A 22,435-nucleotide genomic window follows, 5' to 3' on the forward strand; every position below is an offset into this window, starting at 1 on the left:
TGATTGATCGATCCTTTGATTCGTTAAAAGCAAAATTATTATGAAGGATCGATTCTTTCATCCATTGCGGAATGCTACGAGTCGAGGGAGAAGGGTCCATTTTATTTATTCTTCAAATGTTTTATTATGGGAGGCAATGCACTTCCATACGTGTGCATATCTGCAATGCGTGCTCCAGTTCTCTAGCTCGAAAGAATTACATAGCGCATAAAAGAAATGATACTCGAGAGCGATCTTCCATGTAATCGGCCATTGTTGAGCAGGCTCCTTTATCGCCCGGCTTATTTTGCGATATTGGAAGTGAAAACTGAGGTGGAAGACAAAGCTTCGAAAAAAAACAATACAGAAAAGTTTAAAATGTAGCAACGAATTGCATTTACCGATACTTGAAAAGAAAATATGTATATACACGTACATAATATAATATATTATGTTATCGCAAGCAAAAAGTATTTTTTGGATATATATATGTTATCACATAACCCTCGAATTTAGTAGATTTGCCTAATGCTTGGTGGTGATACCTAAATTAAATAAAAAAATCCAAAAAAACTGCACCGTTGAGGTCATTCAAACGACCATTTAAATTATTATCAAAAGGAGATAAGCAACTCGTTTAGACAAAAGGTCTAAAAGCAATAAGATAATATTCAATACAACAATTGCGTATTTTCATAGACCACCTACCTGCTACCACATTACACACTAGTAAGCATCAGAAAAAATACCATTTTGTGCGAAAAGGATGCATGATAAACAATGCGTTTATTCTTCGAAAAAACCGATATTGTCATTAACGATCTTCGAAAGTTACACATAATAGTATCAATAATTCAAGGCGTAAACATAATTCCTTGGTTAAATAATCAAGTGATGCAATTGGCCCACCAAAATCCGCATCTGTGATTCACCAAAGCTGTCTCGAATCAAGAGTATAAAAGATCCGACATTTTATCACATCGAGAGACGATAATGCGATTCGAGGCGAGAGGGTCAGAGACGATTTGAGGCGATAGACAATCAAACGAGAGGCATGAGCGGATCACCAGCACTCAGTCTACGAAATAGATACAATACTTATTTATAGTGAATGAACTTGTATTCATTATTCAAATGGTATTTTTCGATACTTCATAACTTAACGAATATATTATAATATTTTATTGTAAACTTTTTTAAATTCGAATAACCTAAAATAACGAATATTTGGAATCTCTACTCATCAAGCTTTGTCGTTATGGTTATGACATAACTGTGTACGGCTAGAAATAGATTCTTAAAACAATTACAACATAAACTACTCTTAATAAAAGTTGTATGTGCGTCATGTTGCGATATATTGCTGAAAAATCTGTTTATACTTTAATTATATTAACCCTTTTCATGCCAAAGATAAGATTGATTATATTGACTATAGGGCGATGGCTATTTTAAAATTTATTAAAAAATAATTCAGTTATATATTGAATTTTAGTAATAAAAAAAACTGGTAAAATTGTATATTGCTTACATTTAATTGAAAACAGAGCTTCCTTCTGTGGCTAGTGTGTTTTTATAAAGCATAAATTTATTTCTTCTTGGGAATTTTTTGGGAAAAATTGCAAAATAATGATTTTTATTTCTCAAGAAATGTGCATGTTCTTTAAGAATTATCATATTTTATTATATAATATAAAAATAGATTTATACAATTTTTTAATGGGTTAGAACTGCTGCAATTTTGAAAAAAGTAGTGGTTTTGATTCGGTAAATTCATAGATACATTCAGAGCAGGTAGTGAGAAAAGGGACAGGGTTTCCGATTAACACTACGAAAACATTGTTTGAGTTTTATGAAATAAAGATAAAAAGTAGTTTTTTAAATAATTTAAAATATTGTATTTAAACGAGTAAGTTATTATTACCATGAAATATTTTTGCCACAAAAATAAAAAATCAAAAATATTTTTTATTAATCGGTTAGTAATCGGTGGTGATTCAGTATTTAAACTCAGCTATGTTTGAGAGCGTGATCTTCCCTCGTTTTTCAAACTTAGTCGACTGATTCATCCCTAACTTGAAACTCATGCTCATTAAGCTAACGGTGCAAGCGGGTAGCGAATCGTGCCAAAAAATCTGCACAAACACAATCAATTTAAAAGTGCTAACCTATGTTTCTACAAGAAAGGGAGAGCTTTCGAGTCTTAAAACGTTTCTCTAGTAGTGAGTAGGTAAAAAAAAACGAAAAATTACATCTGGAAGCCGCTTCGAATTTCTCCGACTTCTTTTTTCTTTTCCACTTCCACGGTTTGAAGAGTCTGCCTAGCGCCGAAAACCTCGACTTTCTCTCCAGCGGTGGCGTCCTGGCACCCGTTCCCAGGCTGTTGGTCCGCAGCGCAGCGCCATTTTGCTTTTTGGCTGCAACAAAACAAACAAACAAACATTATGGCTGGTGTATTCATGAGGCGTCTTGGGGAGGAAGCTAGAACAACAGTAATCTGCATGCAAATCGCTGCGGTACAAGTTAATAATACACAACGGCGATCATGGTGTTCGAAAAAAATATATTTATTTCTAAAGCTCGATTATTAGATACAAAATTAATTAAAACACCCCTTTGTCACTACGGAAGACAATGGTGGTATTAATTTCTGGCAATAATCCGAAATTAATGAAGGGATGATATCATAATTCAAGTTTCTTGTGCCATCGACACAAAGGACACGCTAAGACAGTGGGCGTTTACTGTTATAGATCAATGTATTATCCGAGATTAACAATAACCAGTTAAGGCATATTTTAACAAATAAGGATATTTAGTTCAAAATTAATTTATTACAATAATTAGTGTCGATATAACATATGCGTAAAATCTTGATTGTAAAATGACCCTATATAAATAAAACTATATCCATATGCTATACCCAATTATTTCCAAAAGGGTTCGATAAAGTAAATTATGAATCGTTACGTCTATCTGACTCTATTACGAGTACGTCAAACTAAAAAACTGATGCTATACTTTTTTTAATAGTTATTAACGATGCACCGTATGTGATACTAATTTCCTTCCAGTTTAGTAATTTACTAATTAAATGGTTACCTTTGTTTGTAAAAAAAAAAAAATCTTAAAATTGTTGTTTGAAAGACAAGCCTAGAACTGAAATATGATGATCTTATAGCTGCAGAAATCTAAATCAATTCAGAGATGTCGATTCAGGAATTAACAGATAAGACATGGTATTCATTGTATAGCATTCAAAGTAGTTAAAAACATATTGGGAAGGCGTGTGAGTTCATATAAGCGACGAGAACAAGGCGACGCGCCTGCATCATATTGCAACAATCACACGAAAAAAATGAATGCTCTCAGATAGATTATTTTGTAAAGTAAATTTATTATTAGAAAAATATTTTTCATGTAAAAAACGTCCTTTCTTTTGCGTAACCCTAATATAAAAAATAGCAATATTAATGACCAGTCTAAAATAAAATATTATTTTTGATCACGACTTCAACATGACTAAATTTGTATCAGTTAGCTGCCTGCGCTCGTACGTCAGTTTTAGCAGCTTTGAACAGTAATACAAAAGCTGTTGCTCTAGAGATTTTACAACCACTTTAGTTTTACGACAGTTATATAAGTAAAAATGTGTCATTCTATATATTGCATATTGTCAGAGCGTTACATCTAGTGTTTCTTCTCGAAATTTTTCATAAAATGTTTTTTTTTTTGGTAAAAATTCAATTAAACCTAATATTTCTAAATGATTTATAGTCGCTTTAGTTTTGAAAACAAGTAGTGGTTGAAATTTGCTAAATTCACAGCTGCATTCAAAGCAGGTAGTGAGAAAAGAGGCAGGGATTTCCGATTGACACTACGAAAACATTTTTCCCACTTTCAACATGACTTAAGAATAATTACACCATTAAGTTTTTGACAATGATTCGCAGGTGTTTATGTTTTTATGTAAATGTAAATGCATTTTTTTCAAAATACGATGAATAAAATCAAATAGTTCAGTGAGAATTATAATATCTCATAAAAGAATTGGAAATAAATTAATAACGTATTAATTACGTATTTATATGTTTTATTCAATGTTTTACCATTCTTCGCGTTCGTTTATATTTTATTTATTGACTATAATATATTTTATATCTATAAATATACACAATCAAATTAGTAAAATGATTTTTAATACACAAAAACATATACTGTATATCACATATCATTTTTCGAGAATTCTCGAAAAAAATTTGGAGTAATTTATTATTTCTCGAGAAATAATTTCATGGTATGTTGTGTACATATAATATACCATAGAACGTCGTAAAAAATGCCAAATTGCCAAGAATTATACAATGAAGTATAAAAAAAATCATTGTGCACACCTAGAATTGATAACCACCAAATATATTAGTTTCCAGGTCGTCATAGCCATCGCAAAAAACGTTTATGTTTGGCAAGCTCGTTGAGAAGCTGGATGGCTCGCGCAAGAGGTGCGATCTCAAGCGCTGACATCCTGGCCGCGATGAGCAAGAATAAGGGACGCGAACGCGACTTATTTTATTTAAATTGCTTGAATAGCAACTTTTTATTCATAGTAAACGTAGAGAACTTTTTACTCGATATAATATGAATAATGTTTACAATAAAATCTAGTCAAAAAGTAAATATATTTGTGTTACAATGAATCATTATAAATAAAACCCTAAACATGAATATGCCATTAACGTTATGTGCCAAACATTAAAACCTTATACATATTGAACTTTTTAATAACGTTCATCACGAGATCAACTAACAGCGTCGTGATTTTCCTGCACACCAACCGGTTAATTGAGCTCCTGACAACGCAATTTTCTCATAATAAACTCTATTCTAATCACCATAACTCTCACTACTTTCACCCGAGCCGTTTGATGATAAAACCATAACGTAAAAATCTATCAATTCATAAACCATTCTTCCCGGGGAGAGAATCTTTCGCCGAAATTCATAAAAACAGTCGTGCGGTATAACTTTATTGCCACATCCGAGAAGCAATAACCTTCCGGCTAGGTTATATACAGCTCCCACTTTTACGCAATATATAAAATAATTTCAACCATTGCGATTCTGGCCACGTACGCTACACGTGTGTGTATGGTCAGCGCGACGAGTGCCATTCTCGCATCTGACAGGATGCGTGTGCTGTGTTAGGCCTACTATACACAGCGTTGTGTAGTTTTAAGAGCATCTCACTAAATGTTTCATGAACTGCGAGCTCAAAAATAGAAGGAAACTGAATAACTCCAGGCGTGCATAATACAAACGCAGTGTTGTAATATTAGGCGTACCCGGAAGGTATCACTTAATTTTTAACGAAAAGCTAGCATTTAAAACGGCAGCGCAATTGGTGAATAAGCAGCATATTTAAGAACTGAGATTAACTTAAATACCGACATAATAAATATAACATGCAATTCACAACGATGTTTGTTGCTGATCCCGCTGCTTCTACGAGACCGCACTGCTGCGGTTTCGAAGATATACTACTAAGAGCTCTCACTGGTTGCTAATGTATATATCACACGCTACACGCTATTTTTATATTAAAAAAATGATATTGTTTACTATCAAGTGATAAATTATTTGTTTATATGGTCACATACAGGAATATTTGGTGTTATAAAATAATTAACTAAATAGATAACCATGTAATACTTGCGCTTGGTTATACCTTCGGATGTCTTTATTTATTTATAGATTATTGATAATTTCTTTTGCATTCTAAATTGTCCCATAAATATGCATAGGTAGTATTTTTTTTAATACTTCTAATTGAACTATGGGTTCAACAATTGGTCCACCCAATGAAGGAGATTAAATAAGCATGTCTAAAAACAGGCAAAATAAACGCTTATGCCTGTACTACACGAACCGAAGGTACAACTGAAGTCGGCCGAGATCTACGACTTCGAGTAAGCGCCCACACTGTCGCTAATTTCATATGCCCGCGCGCTTCGCGGCGTGAATGACGTCTGGACGGCGGCTTCTGTCACGTACATCCGGCATATTTGCGCGCAATCGAAAAAAGTGCCAAATAATCGCAACTTTTAAATTGTCAAATTAAAATTACGCTACTGATAATTATAAAAGTTAGTGTGGCACTCACCAATACAATATCAATGAAAACTTTTCGGTCGTAAATATTCAATTTACGCAAAATTTTTGTCGGCTTTTGCAAAATGCCATAAGGCATAAAAATTATACTTCAGAATATAAACACCACATCTGTGACTATTCTAGAATTTGTCGCCATCGATTCAAAATAAGAATTCGTTTTGGTGTAACATTCATATAAACCGGTCTAGAAAAATACATAATAAATACATAAAATACCACTAATTATTTTTTAGTTATTTAATTTTATATGAAAAAAATATATAATAACGATATCTGTTAAAATAATATACTACCAAAAATATAATTAATCCCTTTTGGTGCCCAAAAATATTCAAAGATGTCAGTAAGAGTCAATTGAAGACCCCGATAAGCATGTGGTATTATAACTAGACCACGTGACCACGATGCAGCGCTCGACATGCGTGTTGACCATAGGACGCCTACGCGCATACTGAAATTAAACCGAGTTACTCGTTCTATCTCAGTTTGCGAAACACCATATCATTATCTCTCTCACTCTCGTCACTTAACACGCGAGAGAGCGAAAGGGGAAGTATCTCACCGCTCGCGCTCGAAAGAGCAGCTCCGACTTCGGTCCTTTTGACTCGGAAAAAGGCCGACAATGTTCGGAAGCGCTCGAAGCTGGCCAAGTCGAATGAATTACCCTCACTTTACCTCCCGTTCTCGGTAACCTCGGACAACTCCCGAGAGATTTTAGAGCAGGCAGAACCGAACTCGACCGAAGTAGCCCACTATATTCTCCATCCTTGGCCAACCTTGGCCAACTTCCAGAGAGTGTAGTTCAGGCATTACATGTGTGAAAATCCAAATTATAAGCCCCTCTGACAAAGCTAGTATTAGCATGTGATATACAATGACGGGTTTTAAACGCCTTAGACAAAAATAAGCTTCTTTGTTTAAATGGGACACAACCGTGAGATTGTTTTTACAGATTAAGTATTTGTCATAAATCGAAAAGATTATAAGTATCCTCTGCAAATGCACTTAAAAAGCAATCTGTTACAAAACTCGATACTATTTTATATTTAACCGTTCCACCGAAATGGACAGAAACCACATATTCTATTAATACATTGGAACGCATGCAACAAACGAGTACTTCCTCAGAGATTTTATTTGAATTTCTACCGATATTCACCTCGGAGTCAAGGCATCAGAACTTAAGTTTGTACGAACTTCAACTAAAAGCCGCCGCTTCTCTCTTCGCATCCCCAGTTCAAACTCAACGTCTAGAATTTAGAGTTGAACCAACTTAGGAGACGCCTGGAGCCTACGGACGCATCTATGAAAAGCTTCACGTATAAGTAATATATATAAAAACTGCACGTGACGAGCACAATTGTTGCACAAAAAATAATGAATAATAACTTTGTCTAAAAAAACTTTAAATTATTTTATGTTGTAAGCGTATTTAAATAAGCGATGATCAAACGTTATAAAAACCGGATGATACGCTTCCGAGCCGATTATAACTCTGATCGTGATTAAAATACAAGAAAAGCATTATCGCGAATTATGTTTGCGTGATGCCGTATGTATAAAACCGCGTCGGGAAGAGGAGGTGAAAAACATTTTTTAATCAAATTCATCTGCGAAAGCGTAACAAAGGGCCGGAATGGCAAACATTGCCGCTGTGGGACTCGGTTCGCAATTTCTCTCTTGTCAAAGTCAGAAAAAAAGAAACAAATTTCAGTACGATAACTGAAAAAAATAATATTTAATAACCTCTTCAAAAAAAACGTATTACGCGTCATTCTCTGTTTGTTCGTAAATTTTCCTGTTGCTAGTGGACGATTACACTTTAGAGACAATGATAAGCGCTACAGTAAGGCTGTGATCACGATCGATAGAGAAATAAATTGTCGTCACTTCATATTGAACTGTTGTTTAGCCAGAAAAATAGACGCTATACAAACATTTATATATATAATAATTTTGGTTCTGTGTTATAGCTGCTTTTTATTTACAAAAATATATACAAAAATGGCAAGACACATTTAAATCATGGTCAGCGTTAACTAAAACCATTATAAGATATGTATGTGTAAGATTTTATTACAAAATTCCAATAAATATAAGTTAAATAATATTATTAAATAAAAAGATATGATCAAACTATATAAACATGGGGTACTAACGTACCCCCCTTCGGCCTTTCTGATTTTTTTTTATTTAATTAAAATATGTAATTATCTAATGAAGTCTCAAAGATACTACTACGGTGTCTGTTCAAGTAATTATTATTTTTTCAATAACAAAATAAAATAAATTTTCATAATTCTTGCAAAATAAAATTGGTTCCATTGAAAAAAAATCAAATGAATTCAGAAGCGATGTGATAATACGAATATAGTCAAATAAATTAATATGAATACACTATATTTTTAACTATGTTTAGATTTAATATGTCTAATTTTGTAGCCTTTCTTAACTGTCTAGAAAATAAAATAAAAATTACCACACACGTCAAAAGTGTTTTAAAAATATTTTCACTTTAAAATTAATGGAAAAGTAAACGAAACAGATAATTAAGAAAGAATGTTAATCTTTTAAAACCACGTAACCATATATGCATTCTGAGCACGAAAATCCGATGAAATACGCCGGGATTTGCGTCATGGCGAAGAGCCGCTAACAACTTTTCCCGTCTTTCACTCTGACAGCTGCGGGAAAATTTAATTTAGCGAAATTACCAACGCTACAACTTCCATCTCCCTCATGATTAATAACCGGATAGTATTTAATTATTATAATAATATATTAGAAAGCGGTCAACAGTAATGTTTGAGATTTTCAACTCGAACGTACGATAGATCCTTAGACTTCTCAATAAATTATAAATAAATACAGAGCTTTTATTAATAAGAATATACGCCTATAAATAAAAAATATATAGCTTAAAATCTTTGGCTTGTTTAGTAAGTTATTACTATAGTCTACTCGTACGTATTGGTTCCTTTTAAACAATTATTTATTTTAAGTTTTTTGAGATTATATAATGTCCTTTGTTAAAAATTAACTTTATTCGAATATGGTTAACAACCGCTGAAATTAAATAATGGTTAAAATTTTGTATATTCACAGCTATATTCGGAGCAAGTAGTGATAAAAGGGACAGGAATTTTCTATTAACACTCAAAAAACATTGCTTAACAATATACATTTTATGACCAACTTTTTGTCCCACTTTTTGCAATATTTTCCGATAAACAAAAATCATACAATAAGATGTTGTCAGTTTTAGTAAAATATCATGCAATAAATATTAGCAGCTTAAAAGCAGATTGTGGTTTAAATTTTCTAGATTCACAGCTGCATTCAGAGCAGGTGGTGAGAAAAGAGACAGGGATTTTGGTTCTCCGAATCTCAAAAAACATTATTAAAATTATAATCGTCTCATATAAAAAATTGTAATCAATTATTAACGCAATAATTATGTACTCGTATGTGTTAATCAATGTTTTTCAATTCTTAGCGTTTATTTTTATTTTAATTATTAACAATAATGTATATTGACCCAAAAATATATACATGTAGCTACATGTAATGTTTAATTTTTACGTTACTTTTAATAACATTTCATTTGTGCATTCTGTATTTTATCATAAATTATTTGATTTTAAACAGTAAAATTTGATTAAAGTGGGTCGTTCGGTCAAAAAGTTAGAGCCACTAATGTCTTCGATAATTAGGATATTACACATCTGGTGCCGTTGAACCCAAAACGATTTTTGAGTCATTAGATACAACACACGTAATACGTAGAAAATAGTAAATAAAATGATTCTGCGTTCAAGAAGCGCCTCACTCGCAAATATTCATTTGTCTAAAGCTTAATCGTGAATTATGAGCGATACGGGACCATTCCCATAAAACCGCAACGGGAAACCAAGCCAAGAATCGGGACACGTCCGAGGGGCAAGTTACGTGACCCGTGTACAATCACGTACAACCTGGAGAGCAATGACAAACTTGCGATGATTTGGAACGACAACGAGTTCACACACAGTTGAAAGGCAAGTATTCCCATTAAGCCGTCTGATCAAAGTTTACTCCTTTGTCCGGGAATAAATTCAATCGGGGACGTCCCGTGAATAAGACGAACGAACAACGCGATAATGTCAAGTAGAGATCATCAAGTAAACTGTCAATATATAATTTCCGTAAAAACATTATTTAAGATCGACGGTAAAAAAGTCGTTATTAACCTTTAAAAGTCCAAAGGCAAAGGCAAAATGTCATGCCCAAAATGATTTTAAAATTGCCCCATATATTTTATATTTTTAAAGCTATTTAAATGACTTGATGATGAAATTTTCAGTATTTTATTTCATTAGTTACTCAGAAGAATGGTAAAGTATATTCAAACCGAATTTAGGTCAATAGGAAGGCGCAAAAAACAATTACCCCTTCTTATAAGTAAAAAATTCACGTCAAAAGCAATAAAATTTTGTCGGCGTCGTCGCAGTGGGCGATGGCTGATTTTTTCTTATTGAACCACAGTAGATTTAATAAGAAAAAAATGTCCGGTAAAGGTAAACACTTAACCTACAGGAAAGGTAATACATACCCGTTACGTTCGTTGATGGTAATCCACGGGACGGGTTGTATCTACCTTTTTTTTACTTTTAATGTAATCTACCCGCATTAATTGTTCTGCTAAATATGATATGAATACTTGTAATATATGACAAAATATATAACGACTTTATTTTCTCTTTGAATAGAGATCAAAACGTATTTTTTACACACGATTAAAGTTTACTTTAAAATAATTAGGTTTTAATTTCGATTTAAAGTCAGAATTTTTTAAACTATTATTTGCATTTGATAAAAAAATCTTATTTCTCCCCTTAGTTATAAAACAAGCAGCAAAAAAATAGCCCATCAACTAGGTATAAGTGACGAACACCTTAGTCATGCACAGAATCGATACGTTATTAAGTACACCGTCAAAGTTGCGGATGAGGTTCCAGAGAAGTGAAAGACGATGTACTCTTAATCGGCGTTCATTGGCACATGGCACAAAGTACCTTACTCGACAATTTCTTCCGTTTCTGACACGCTAGACGAGCTCTGTATGTTGCTCGTCACTTGCGACATAATGTACCCTAAACAACTCAAATTGTATTATCGAAGATATAGTAGCATATACTGTATGGTGGCGGAGCATAAAATTAAAAAATCAGCTGAATTTTGTATAATTTTAATGAAATTTTAAAGATATTAAAAAATAAATAACTTTTTTTTTGAGATAGACGATGCAATAAGCATTACTACTTCTAATGTTGCAAGGCGTTAACGAGAGCTTGTGATGATCGAAAAGCTCAATCAATGAGTGCCGCATCAATTGAGCAATAAGAAAAATATGGACCGTATTTCTGCTTGTGATTCATTACTTAAAGGCAATAAAAATGCAAGGTGAGGCAGTACTTAGTATCGTAAAGGCTAATTGCATCTAAAGGAGAGCTTGTTGTGCATCTGGTAGGATTAGAAGGATATCGTCGTGTACTTCTGCCACCAAAATAGACCATTGATTGCCCTAACTACTGCTCACAATTGACAGAAAATGAGTTCATCAATAAAAAATGTGTTGCAATTCAGCTGGGATATTTAAGTGCATCCGCCATAAAACCAGGTATATTATTATTTAGAACTTTGAAATACTCTCTTAATGCCTTAAATTTACTAGATTTGAACTCCTACAAAAAATCACTTGGATTAGTTTTTCACTAATTTCCATAACTTCCTCATGAAAGGAATAATTGTGTTGTAACAACTTAGACACCCACATTAAAAATATAATATGAAATTATTATAAATATAATATAATTCATTATTTAAGTTGTGAATGTTGAAGAATCTTAGTACTTGAACGTCGCGGTGTTATTGAATTTTTAAATATGCAAATTTCCAAGATGACAAGTGGCAGTCTCGATCGCTTCGGAATGTACATTTTCACGCTAATCTTTGCAAATGAAACTTTCAAGCGTTTTCAGCTATGAATATAAAATAAAATTTTTCTGTATCTCTATATTTAAAAGGATTTCTGTAGTAGGGTGTCAAGTTGATATTTAAACGATATGTTTAACAATTTAAGTGCTAAGTCAATTATGTAAAAATGGTATATTAAATAACATACTAAACAAATGTATTTATGTTACAGTAAATGTGTACTTTTCAGTGCAGTGAAGTTATAATTTCACTAGTATAAAGATAATTTAACTAATGAAATTATATGCTGCTCTAAAATATCTATGTAACTCAATTTGACTTCTATATTTAATTTTAGAACTTTCATATAGGTTAGGTTTGGGTTTGCACAGCAAGTGGGCGTTTAACAACTGCAGTTTTCATTATGCTAGCGATCATTCGTAGCGACGGTAATTACTGGCGGTGAATTGCGGGCGATAAATTTTCCGGACCATAAAAATATATTCCGATATGATTTTACTAAAATGTCAGTGAATATATATTATTGGTAATACACATTTAATGTAACATATGAGCTGTTGTTTTTGAAAGTGGTATAAATTTATCTATGCATACATTGATATATATTTCCACCATCACAATTTGTGGATTGAGTTTGAAACAACCTAAAAATATTGGCAAACGTAATGTTTTTAAAACTATACACTTATAAATTTTATTATGCTATAAGAATTATTAAAAATAAACGTTTTTTTAAGCTACAAATGTACTTATACCACTTAAGAAAAATATAAATAATAGCAATTTTAAATTTAAATTTTAATTGAAGTCCGCTAAAATGTATTTTTAATGTAAAAAATGAAGACATGCAAGAAAACAAATTATCGGGTTTATTAACCCTTTGACCGCGGATGACACTTTTATCAAAAAAATCGCCAGTATGCATAGGGCACCTAAATGTGTCATGAACCTTTGATCATTGTAATGCTATTTTTTGTATACATTTAATGTTGAAAAACACAAATTTTAAAATGGCACGCAAAATATCAGACGTGGTGAAAGGGTTAAGAAATAATTACAGCTACATTATAAAGAATTTATAAATAAACAAGTATGAAAAGTGAATTACCTAAGATAACTGATAATAACGAACTTATTTGTATTTCAATCTTATTTTTCCTTTACTTTACGTGAATATTAGTTATATAAGGCAGTGAACTCATCAATTATGATTATTTCGAATGGACTTATTCCACTTTCAACAAAAACATTCCTGCGATAACACAGTTCAATTTATTTTTATTAATTTATAATGATATTGTGCAACGTTGACTGTGTGATTATAAATATAAATAAATATTATTATCTGACTAAAACTAGCATTAACTTGTTTTTTTTTTAAATGGACTTATACCACTTTAAAAAAAAAGCTCATATATAGTAATAATTATATACATGTAGAGGGTTTGGAAAATATACCTAGTGGTGTAATAATGTCATCATATAGTTAAAATGAATAACATCTCTGTGTTACATCACATATTATTTTTTTAATATTTCATTGTAACAACGGGTTACAAGTGGTGAAAAAAGAAAAAAAACGAAGTCTATAAATCAGTGACTATATATTTTATTGATTATCAACTATAATTACAACCCACAACCACTTTTTAATGCTGGTTTTAAATAGATTTCATAAATCTTTTGTGAGATTTGAACCAGCAGTCTTACGGAATACTTAAAAACTTTACAGAGTCTCCATGTTACAAGATCATTATCCAAAAGCAATCTGAACTATTAAATCCATTAGGAGTTAGACGATCTTCATTCAAGTCTCCATAATTATTTAAAATTGTCAATCAATAAATATGAAAACTTAAGTTTTGATTAGATACCTCTTTCTTTTCTTTAATTTTCTCAAAAGCTTTGACAATTAGAACCTAAAAGCTAAGAAGAATCGCCGGGTTTAAATCAAAGTCTTCAAACTCAAAAAGATTGCAATATTTGCCTTTTTTATATATATTTATCTCGATCGGCCATTGAGAAGATCGAAACATAAGCCCACAAAATGTAATGAATAATAAAAATGTTCCGTACATATTAAATATATAATCTGACCAAATCAAACCTGCAATTGGAAATGTCTATAAACAAACTTACTTAATGATTGGTTATATGTTAAAAACAATCTGACTGTGATAACAGCTAATCTTGCAAAAAAATTGCTCCCGGAAGGTATAAAAATGCCCTCTGTGCGAACAGGGGGACGGCTGGACCCCAGATCAGTTTTAATTTGTCTTACTGGTTTCGGTTTCGATTTTTGAGGTCCAAAAATTAGGGCACTTAAAATGGTTGTACTTTTTTATATCCACGCACATCTTGAATGTTCATATTCTTACTGGCTTCATTTTATCGTCTGTGTTAATGCCTCCTTTTTTTCGGTTATAACGCAAAAACACTTTTATCTTCTTCTATATTATAATCGTGAAATACTGCCTTATATTACACCTAATGATTTTTTGTTTTTTTTTTCTAATACTAAACAATAGACCAAAAATTATTACAACTTTCTTGAAAACTACTATTACAAGATTAAATTAAAAATCTTAAAAAATTGGGGCACTTACGTACCCCGCTTCGTCCAGGCTGGTTTAAGAATATAATGAATTCGCTTTGAAAAATTCTAAAAGGCTTGAATTCTCCAGTCTGCCGTATTTCGGGGTAATGGCAAATCCTGACGGAGCAGTTTATCATAACGTTTAAAATTAAATTGATCCACCTCGGGGGTGTTTGTGGGGTCGGTCTCGAGCAACGGCGCTCCAGGAAACACCTTCACTCGGTTGTGAAATTAAACCCATCGTTAAGAAATTGAATCGCGAGAAGATTTTAATAAATAACAAGCGTTCAACTTTAAAAAGTTACACCTAAATTTTAAAATATTAAGCGTCGGAGACAGAAACTCTCGACCGTTCAAAACTTTGGTTAAGCGCCTGATGTGTTAACGCGATTCCACGATTTTCATTATCTCTAGGGGTTTACGAGATAAATAATTAGAGGCAGTTATATTTTATGAACCGGAACGTTTACATACATAAGTTAAGATGACTAGATCTTATTGCAGTTAATTATAGAAGATAAATTTTATTAAACTATACTTTTGATGCGTTAAAAGTATAGATCAATTTAATATTTTTTTCTGGTAACCGTAAATAATCAATATTTCAATTTTGTAAAACAGGTTTTGTGAAATCAACTACAGTGTAAATCGAGTTGTAGAGTTTTCAACAATCGAATGTCTTTGATTTATGCGAGTTTTGGACAGTTGGACCTGTCGATGGGTTTTGGGCAAATTTTCTGTTTTCAGTTTCGGCTTTTGTGTGCAGATGATGGATAGCGGTAGTTTTCTTATCTTCTCGCGATATATTGCTATTTTCGCGGTGTTGTGTTGCAAAAAAATTAATCTACTCTCTCCAAAGCCCGTGTTTGCGCTTTCGGCTGATTTATATTTATACACAAAACGGGCGAATAAATGGGTCAACATTTTTAACACACCCGCGAATATTGTCAGCGTGTACCGTATACAAAGCTCTTCGTTATTTCTGAACAGTATGTTAAATATATTTTTATAAAATTGCTACATGATAGGTAGTGCAAATATTTAATCCACGAAGTAACAGTGTGAAAATATAAATATTTAAATTGGGTTTAAAATCCATTAAAACCCAAATTAATCTGTGAAAATACATATTATAAATACAAGGGTGAAGATTATGTAACATATGTATAATATATTTCACTATATATATTTAATTACATTACTAGGTATATTGTAGGGTAACTTTTACGATGTTTACATATACACCTAATTTTCATGTATGTATTTGCCAATTTATTAATTATCATTGTTTACAATAATTAGTTAATAAAAGTATCATAAAACATCAATATTGCTAAATGAAAAAGTAGTTTACTATAAAAGTAAAATAAACGAAACTAGCTTTTTAAAATTCTTTCTCAGTAATCACTGGCATAAAAAAATAATGGTTATATTGAAATTTAAGTATAATTATATTAAAAGTCAATGAAATCAATGTCTCGATTAAAGAGATAAAGTCAGTCGGGGCACATTTTTTTACTAAATTGACAAGATAATATACGAAAAAAAGATATCAGTTGAAATGAATTCTTAAATTCCCTAAATATTTATAATATAAAACAGAAATTACACACGTTTGTCTATCTCAAGAACTCCTCCCAAACGATGAACAATAGCGACGTGATATTTTCACATATCATTCTGGCTGTTATTTCTAAGTTAATTGCTATTTTCAAATTTAATTTGAGCTGAACGGCTACGTGCTGACGACCGGTTACATGCTACTGCAACATGTGAAGACCAAGGACAAAATATATTTATATAGCTAAGTATTTAAATAAGAGGACAAATATAATTAGTTATAATAAATCTAATTAGTGTATAAATTAACAAAGTTGTTAGTCCTATTATGCTGCTGAGAAATATACATCCACTAAAGCGCGGTTTTCATTTTCGCTTCAATTCCCAATTCGTTTTACCATCGCCAAGACATTAAATATACCACAAGGAGTCCATAAACATGACAGGAATTAAATAGAGGGATTAATGCTTTTGAATTAATATTTTCCTAATATTAAAATTATTTAGGATAGCTGCATGCGCGCCCATTTTATTTTAACACATTAAATGCCGTGAGCATATATTTGTGCGTTTTTTATTACTACTTTATACGTATTTATTTAGCTCTTTAGTTAAAAAAATACTAATATCATATTAACAAAAATATGGCTATAAGTTATAAACCCATGTCGATACCCTTTTTAATTATTTATCCCATCACCATCTGTCGGCCTTTCTAGACACATTCATCAATCCCTAACTAGTCTTAACACTTTACATGCCGCTGAAAATTTAAATAATAATTTTATGCACGACTAGCTGCTGCTGTTGTTTTTTTTATTAAAATATATGTTTAACTAGCTATAAATTTTGAAGCAATCGCTCTTATATGTAATTAGGCAGATATTTTCAACCTTAAACATTAAAAAAAGATGTTTTGTAAGCAAAATTCTATGATCATTGTCATTATTTTATTGTTATAAATTATATGTAAAATAGCATAAGTATAGACATGTGATTTTAAGCATTTGACAGCTTTACAATTGAATTTTTTACAACCTTAAATGTGTTGATTTTCTCTTTTTTTATGTAAATAATTGTAATAAACAAAAAAAAAATTCAGACAGATACTTGAAAAAACGCGTTTTTAATAATATAATTGAACAATAGCAATCAATATTCATAATACATAATTTCATCTTAGAAAATCAAAAATCCCGCACGAAACCCGTCCTTGGGCGGTTAATAAACGATATAAAAAAACTGTTCTTTAGAATATTTTTACAATGACGCATATTTGAGTCAAAGGCCTGTAAAGTGCTTTTAAAGGTCTACCGAAGTTTTGCCGCTAATATTTAACTCTCAATTGACAATATTTTCTTAAAAACAAATTGATTTTTTATATTACTAGTACGCGAGCAATTAAACTAAATATTAAGAAATGCACTTCAAATTTTCAAAAAATTGTCAAAATTATAGTAAATAATGCGTTCATGTTTCTTTAAAAATGCCATTTTCGGAGCATCCTAAACACTGAAAATTACGCGGTTAAGAACAAATATTGTTTTTAAATACTCCAAATCACATATATTTGATTGATCTACATTTGGAACCTCTCCCACTGCCCATGCAGTGTGTCCAGAATTGCTTTTTGGAGTGCATGCGTGACGCTCAACATTTTCCTGGTTTACTTTATAATTCAAAGAAACGTTTAAACACGTAAATAATATTCGATCGTTTTATTGCAGATTTTATTCTATGCCTCTATTTGGGAGATATTTCCTGGAACGTATCTACCGCGTAAATCGAGGGATATGTGTATTTGTTACCGGCAGATAAAACTAATACAATTTAAACTGAGTATTATAATTTATTGAGAAACATAAAAATAAATTATGAAAACACAATAAGTTAAACATTGAAGATAAGCGTTATTTTATTTAAAATAATAATTTAGAATCAAAACAGATATTATTGTATCTGTGCGTATTTTTTAATTATGTTGATATTGCAGATATTTTGGGTTTGGATCAAAAGGGAATTTATTTGCGAGTCGCAAAACCACTATAAAGCTCGTCTGATTCAGTCGAATAGATTTCAAGATATCAAACCTTCTTCAAATGTCACAAACACAAATAGCTCTTAAATTCGAATCCGCAGAATTCCTAGTACATAAATAAACTTCAATTCAAGTCCAGCAATACAAATAATTTCTAATTTTCTAACATATCTTATACAAAATCTCTATAAATAAAATATTATTTATAGAGATTTTGTCCTATTCTTGTATTGCTTGTTTACATATTACAAGATTAACTTTTGTTTTCCCTTACACGAATTCTCAATACGACTAGTTACGTAATGGAGTACATAGGTATGTCTGGTATTTGCAGACGCAACGATTGAACCGTCTGAGACCAAATCCCTCCATTGTGAACGTTAAACCTTGAATGAAATTCAGACAAGCATACTAATTATTTACCGTTAGGTATAAAGCGTAAAATTGAAAAGCACCGAGCTATTTTGACACTAATCTAATATTTAATCTAATTTTTACTTCACATAATATAAATTAAATTATCAGAGCTCACAATGATCATCTAAAAAATATTTCAGTCTTGAGCCTAATATTTTCAAATAAGAAAAGTAATGTCGAGTTCATCAACTGAACCACTTCTCTGTTCACTACTGTAGGGATTGACATATATTATTAAAAATATGGCAGTTCAGCGTGTGATAAAACGTTTATTCCGTTTACGAAAAAATGGGTTTTGTGTTAAAATGAAGCACCGTGGGAAACCACTTAACGGATGCATCATTAATCATAAAGGATTAAATATTCGCCGCTTTGAGAAGAGATAATACATGAATTCGGGTTTATTCTCAAACCGAGCGTTTCTGACCTGCCTTAGCACCCAACGAAACCTTTTGTAATTTGTCGTCCCACCGATAAAATGGGCGAACAACAATAACTATCATGGGACGTTGGAAACCAGATTTCATTACCCCTTCAGCAAGTGATCACTGTAGATATCTTTATCTGCAGAGATTGATATCTTACATATTTCGCTTTTTCGTTATAAATATGATTTATATTTGCCGTAAAAACAAATTTATTCAGAGCAACCGAGCCTACACAGTTCATTTTAGCACAAGCGGAAGAAATTTAGCGTTTTCATTAACACACAACACATGAGCGAATTGCGCAAGATTTTATAGCGGACCGTGTATGAATAATATATACGGCGCAAACATCTTCAGAGCAATTAATAATTCGTCCGCACACACGTTTTGCACGTAGGTACATATATAAATATACATTATAAAGCATGCCTTTTTGTAAAGATTGCGCAAAAAGTAATCTTGAAAAAAGCATTGCGCAAATCATTTTCACAACACCGTTGCTAAACGGAGGTCGATAGTGCAAATTTGTGTGACTAGCTAACACACTTATCTTTTCGACTAATGCGCAAGGTCGTGTGATTGTTTTTGGCAAAGCACATAAAAGGCAACGGGAATCCTCTGCATATCAATAAAGGCCAGACAGAAGTTTGCCCGTCTCTAAAGCATTCATTTGACATTGCTTCAGATGGTGAATAACGAGATAGAATGAATGAAAATATTTAAAATGTATACAGATACATAAGCAAATCTTTATGCACACCAATCCGCTGCTGAATTTTTAAATAATATAAAAAATATCCAACAGAAATATTAAAAATAAACTATAGATAACCACAATTTGATAAGATCTTTGCAATGATAATAAAAACTAATAACTTTCTACATTAAATTAAAACGGTTACAAGTAAAAGTAGGTATAATATAAAACATTTAACAAAAGTTCTGATAGTAATATAAGCAAAGTTCTGTAGAACATCGTTCCTAAATATTGTAAGGTGTTGCTACCATCGAATAGAAAATAAAAATAAATTAATATAACAATATGTTTAATATATTATATACAACAAATTTAAAATAAGAAAATATATTTTAAAGATTATTAAAATTAATACAGGAAATTAAAATTTCTAAGTATTAACCCTTTCCACGCTATGCACACCAACGCAAAACTTACTTTTTAGAAAATTTGATCCGTTTAAAACTAAAGCAGTTATTGTCTCAAAAACCATTATATCCTAGACCTAGTTAAGTCATTCCATATATTATAAGTAGCGTTGATAAAAAGGACACGATGCCCTCTAGTGTCAATTGTCTTAGAAAAAAAGCAAGTTTCTTTTCTCGTTGCTGTTTTTATTTTTTAAATTCATATGCAATGTACAGCAATCTCACAAGTGTGAGTTTAGCATAATTCCACTTTGTAAGGCAATCTTTACAGAGAATAATATGTTTATTCACATTCTACAAAAACCTCTAAAATAAGTCGCATGTTTAAATATGTACTACATGTTCTCTGTTTGGATGTATTTAGTAAAATTTTGATTTTTAATAATAAATATAATAAAATAAATTAAAAAAATGCCGATTTACCAACTTTCATGTAAGGAAATAATCAATTGTAATAAGCAGATACAATTATAACAATATGACGTTACATCGGTTTGTTCCAGCCCTACGCATTTATCATGTACGTGTGCGTATGTGAGTCTATATTCAAACGTAAGTATGGCTATATTGCATGCATCAGATAATTCAAACATTGCTCTTTTAATTCGTGTCGTGAGAAAAAAGTTAGTTTACATATTTATTTTGATTATATAGACCTATATCGTTTTTAAATAGTGAAAATTTATATTTTAACTGTAATGAGCATTTAAAAAGTTTACCTAAATCGCGGGCCGCGTGGAAGGGGTTAACTGAGGATTAACTACACATACAATAACTATTCTGGACTAATAGGAACATATTTGTCAGATAGAATAAAGATGAATCATGATGATTAAAACACTATCACAAAGGACGTAAAAAATATAATCGTGTTTCACACGAGTCTGTTCGAAACAGATACATATATAAATTGCATTTTGTAAAATCGTTAAGATAAAATCTAAAAATATATGCTAGGAAATGTTTTCTTTAAATACAAGAAAAAAATATATATCTTGTAAGTGTTAAAAAAGCTAATTAAAAAAAATTATACCGCGCTTTACAATCATACTACACTTCTGTTTCTGATTTTACAATTTTAATTAAAATATACATTTTAATTAAAGCGAGATACAATTTTATTAAATGTATTTGAAACGTAAATATTATTTTTTTGATAAACGTACGACGGAAAATATTTAATTATACATATTACTTTTTCAATTCAACGTAAATTTAAACATTGAATACATTGCAAAATATGTATTATTCAATGTTTATAATATATTAAATAACTTGTGAATTTTGAACTATTTGCATTGTTCAAGTCTTAGGAGCTAACCTAACTAAAGAATGTTTGATATATTTTTTTTAATAATGAATTGAATAAGGAACTAAAACATATTTTTACTATTTACTTGTGTTATCTTAAAATACATAAAATATCTACATTCACTAATATGGCGTCCGCCGTCAGGTAAAAACTTTAAAATTGACGCATTGGACGTGAGAAAGAGATTTATCGCATATATGCGTTAAAAGCGTCATAAATAAAAATGACAGTAGTCCCCATTACTCAATCCAACAAGTGCCGTTGCACGTGACTAGCAAACCAGCGGCAGTTTGGGGCCCTAATAAGTGATTGCATTGCATTAACAAGCGCATCAGTGAAATGCAGAAGGTGCAGTGTTGCCAATTTTGTACCTGTTCAACCTCATACTACGATCTTTATAAGACGATGGAAATAAACAAATTTAATTACACCCCTAAATATTTTTAATTGCTCAAGTTGGGAGTGGGCGAACAAAAGAATCACCTCTACTTCGACTAAGCGTATATACATACATACATACACAATAACTTTTGAGGGTTCAGCTGAACTAGTACCAATTGGAGTTACGCCAAACATCGACGGGGAAAGCAGCCGCTTCCCTCTTCACGTGAACCCAGGTCCAGCTACGACTCAGACAAGACTACAATTACACAAACTGCACGTACCTCAATATTCATTGATTTGCAATAATAATAATTTATAACTAAAAACCTTTTGATTTCTATAATGATAACCACGCCGAAACTTGTGTATCTAAATATAAATAAATATTACTGGGATTACATATTATAGAT

The 22,435-nt window shown here is 31.5% G+C and overlaps 1 protein-coding gene across 11 annotated transcripts in view; it reads right to left on the reverse strand.

Annotated features, from left to right (window-relative positions):
- LOC148235498 (phosphatase and actin regulator 2) overlaps positions 1–22,435 on the reverse strand; it is a 309,559-nt gene that overhangs the window by 203,602 nt on the left and 83,522 nt on the right. For all 11 annotated transcript variants that reach the window (XM_088187115.1, XM_088187111.1, XM_088187110.1 and 8 more), the window contains exon 2: positions 2,232–2,396. In XM_088187115.1, the coding sequence (XP_088043241.1) occupies positions 2,232–2,396 (165 nt within the window). The remainder of the gene's footprint in view (positions 1–2,231; positions 2,397–22,435) is intronic.

Source organism: Plectrocnemia conspersa, unplaced genomic scaffold (assembly GCF_051122295.1).
Source record: "Plectrocnemia conspersa isolate PC_06_02 unplaced genomic scaffold, ASM5112229v1 ptg000005l, whole genome shotgun sequence".
Classification (NCBI taxonomy): Eukaryota; Metazoa; Arthropoda; class Insecta; order Trichoptera; family Polycentropodidae; genus Plectrocnemia; species Plectrocnemia conspersa.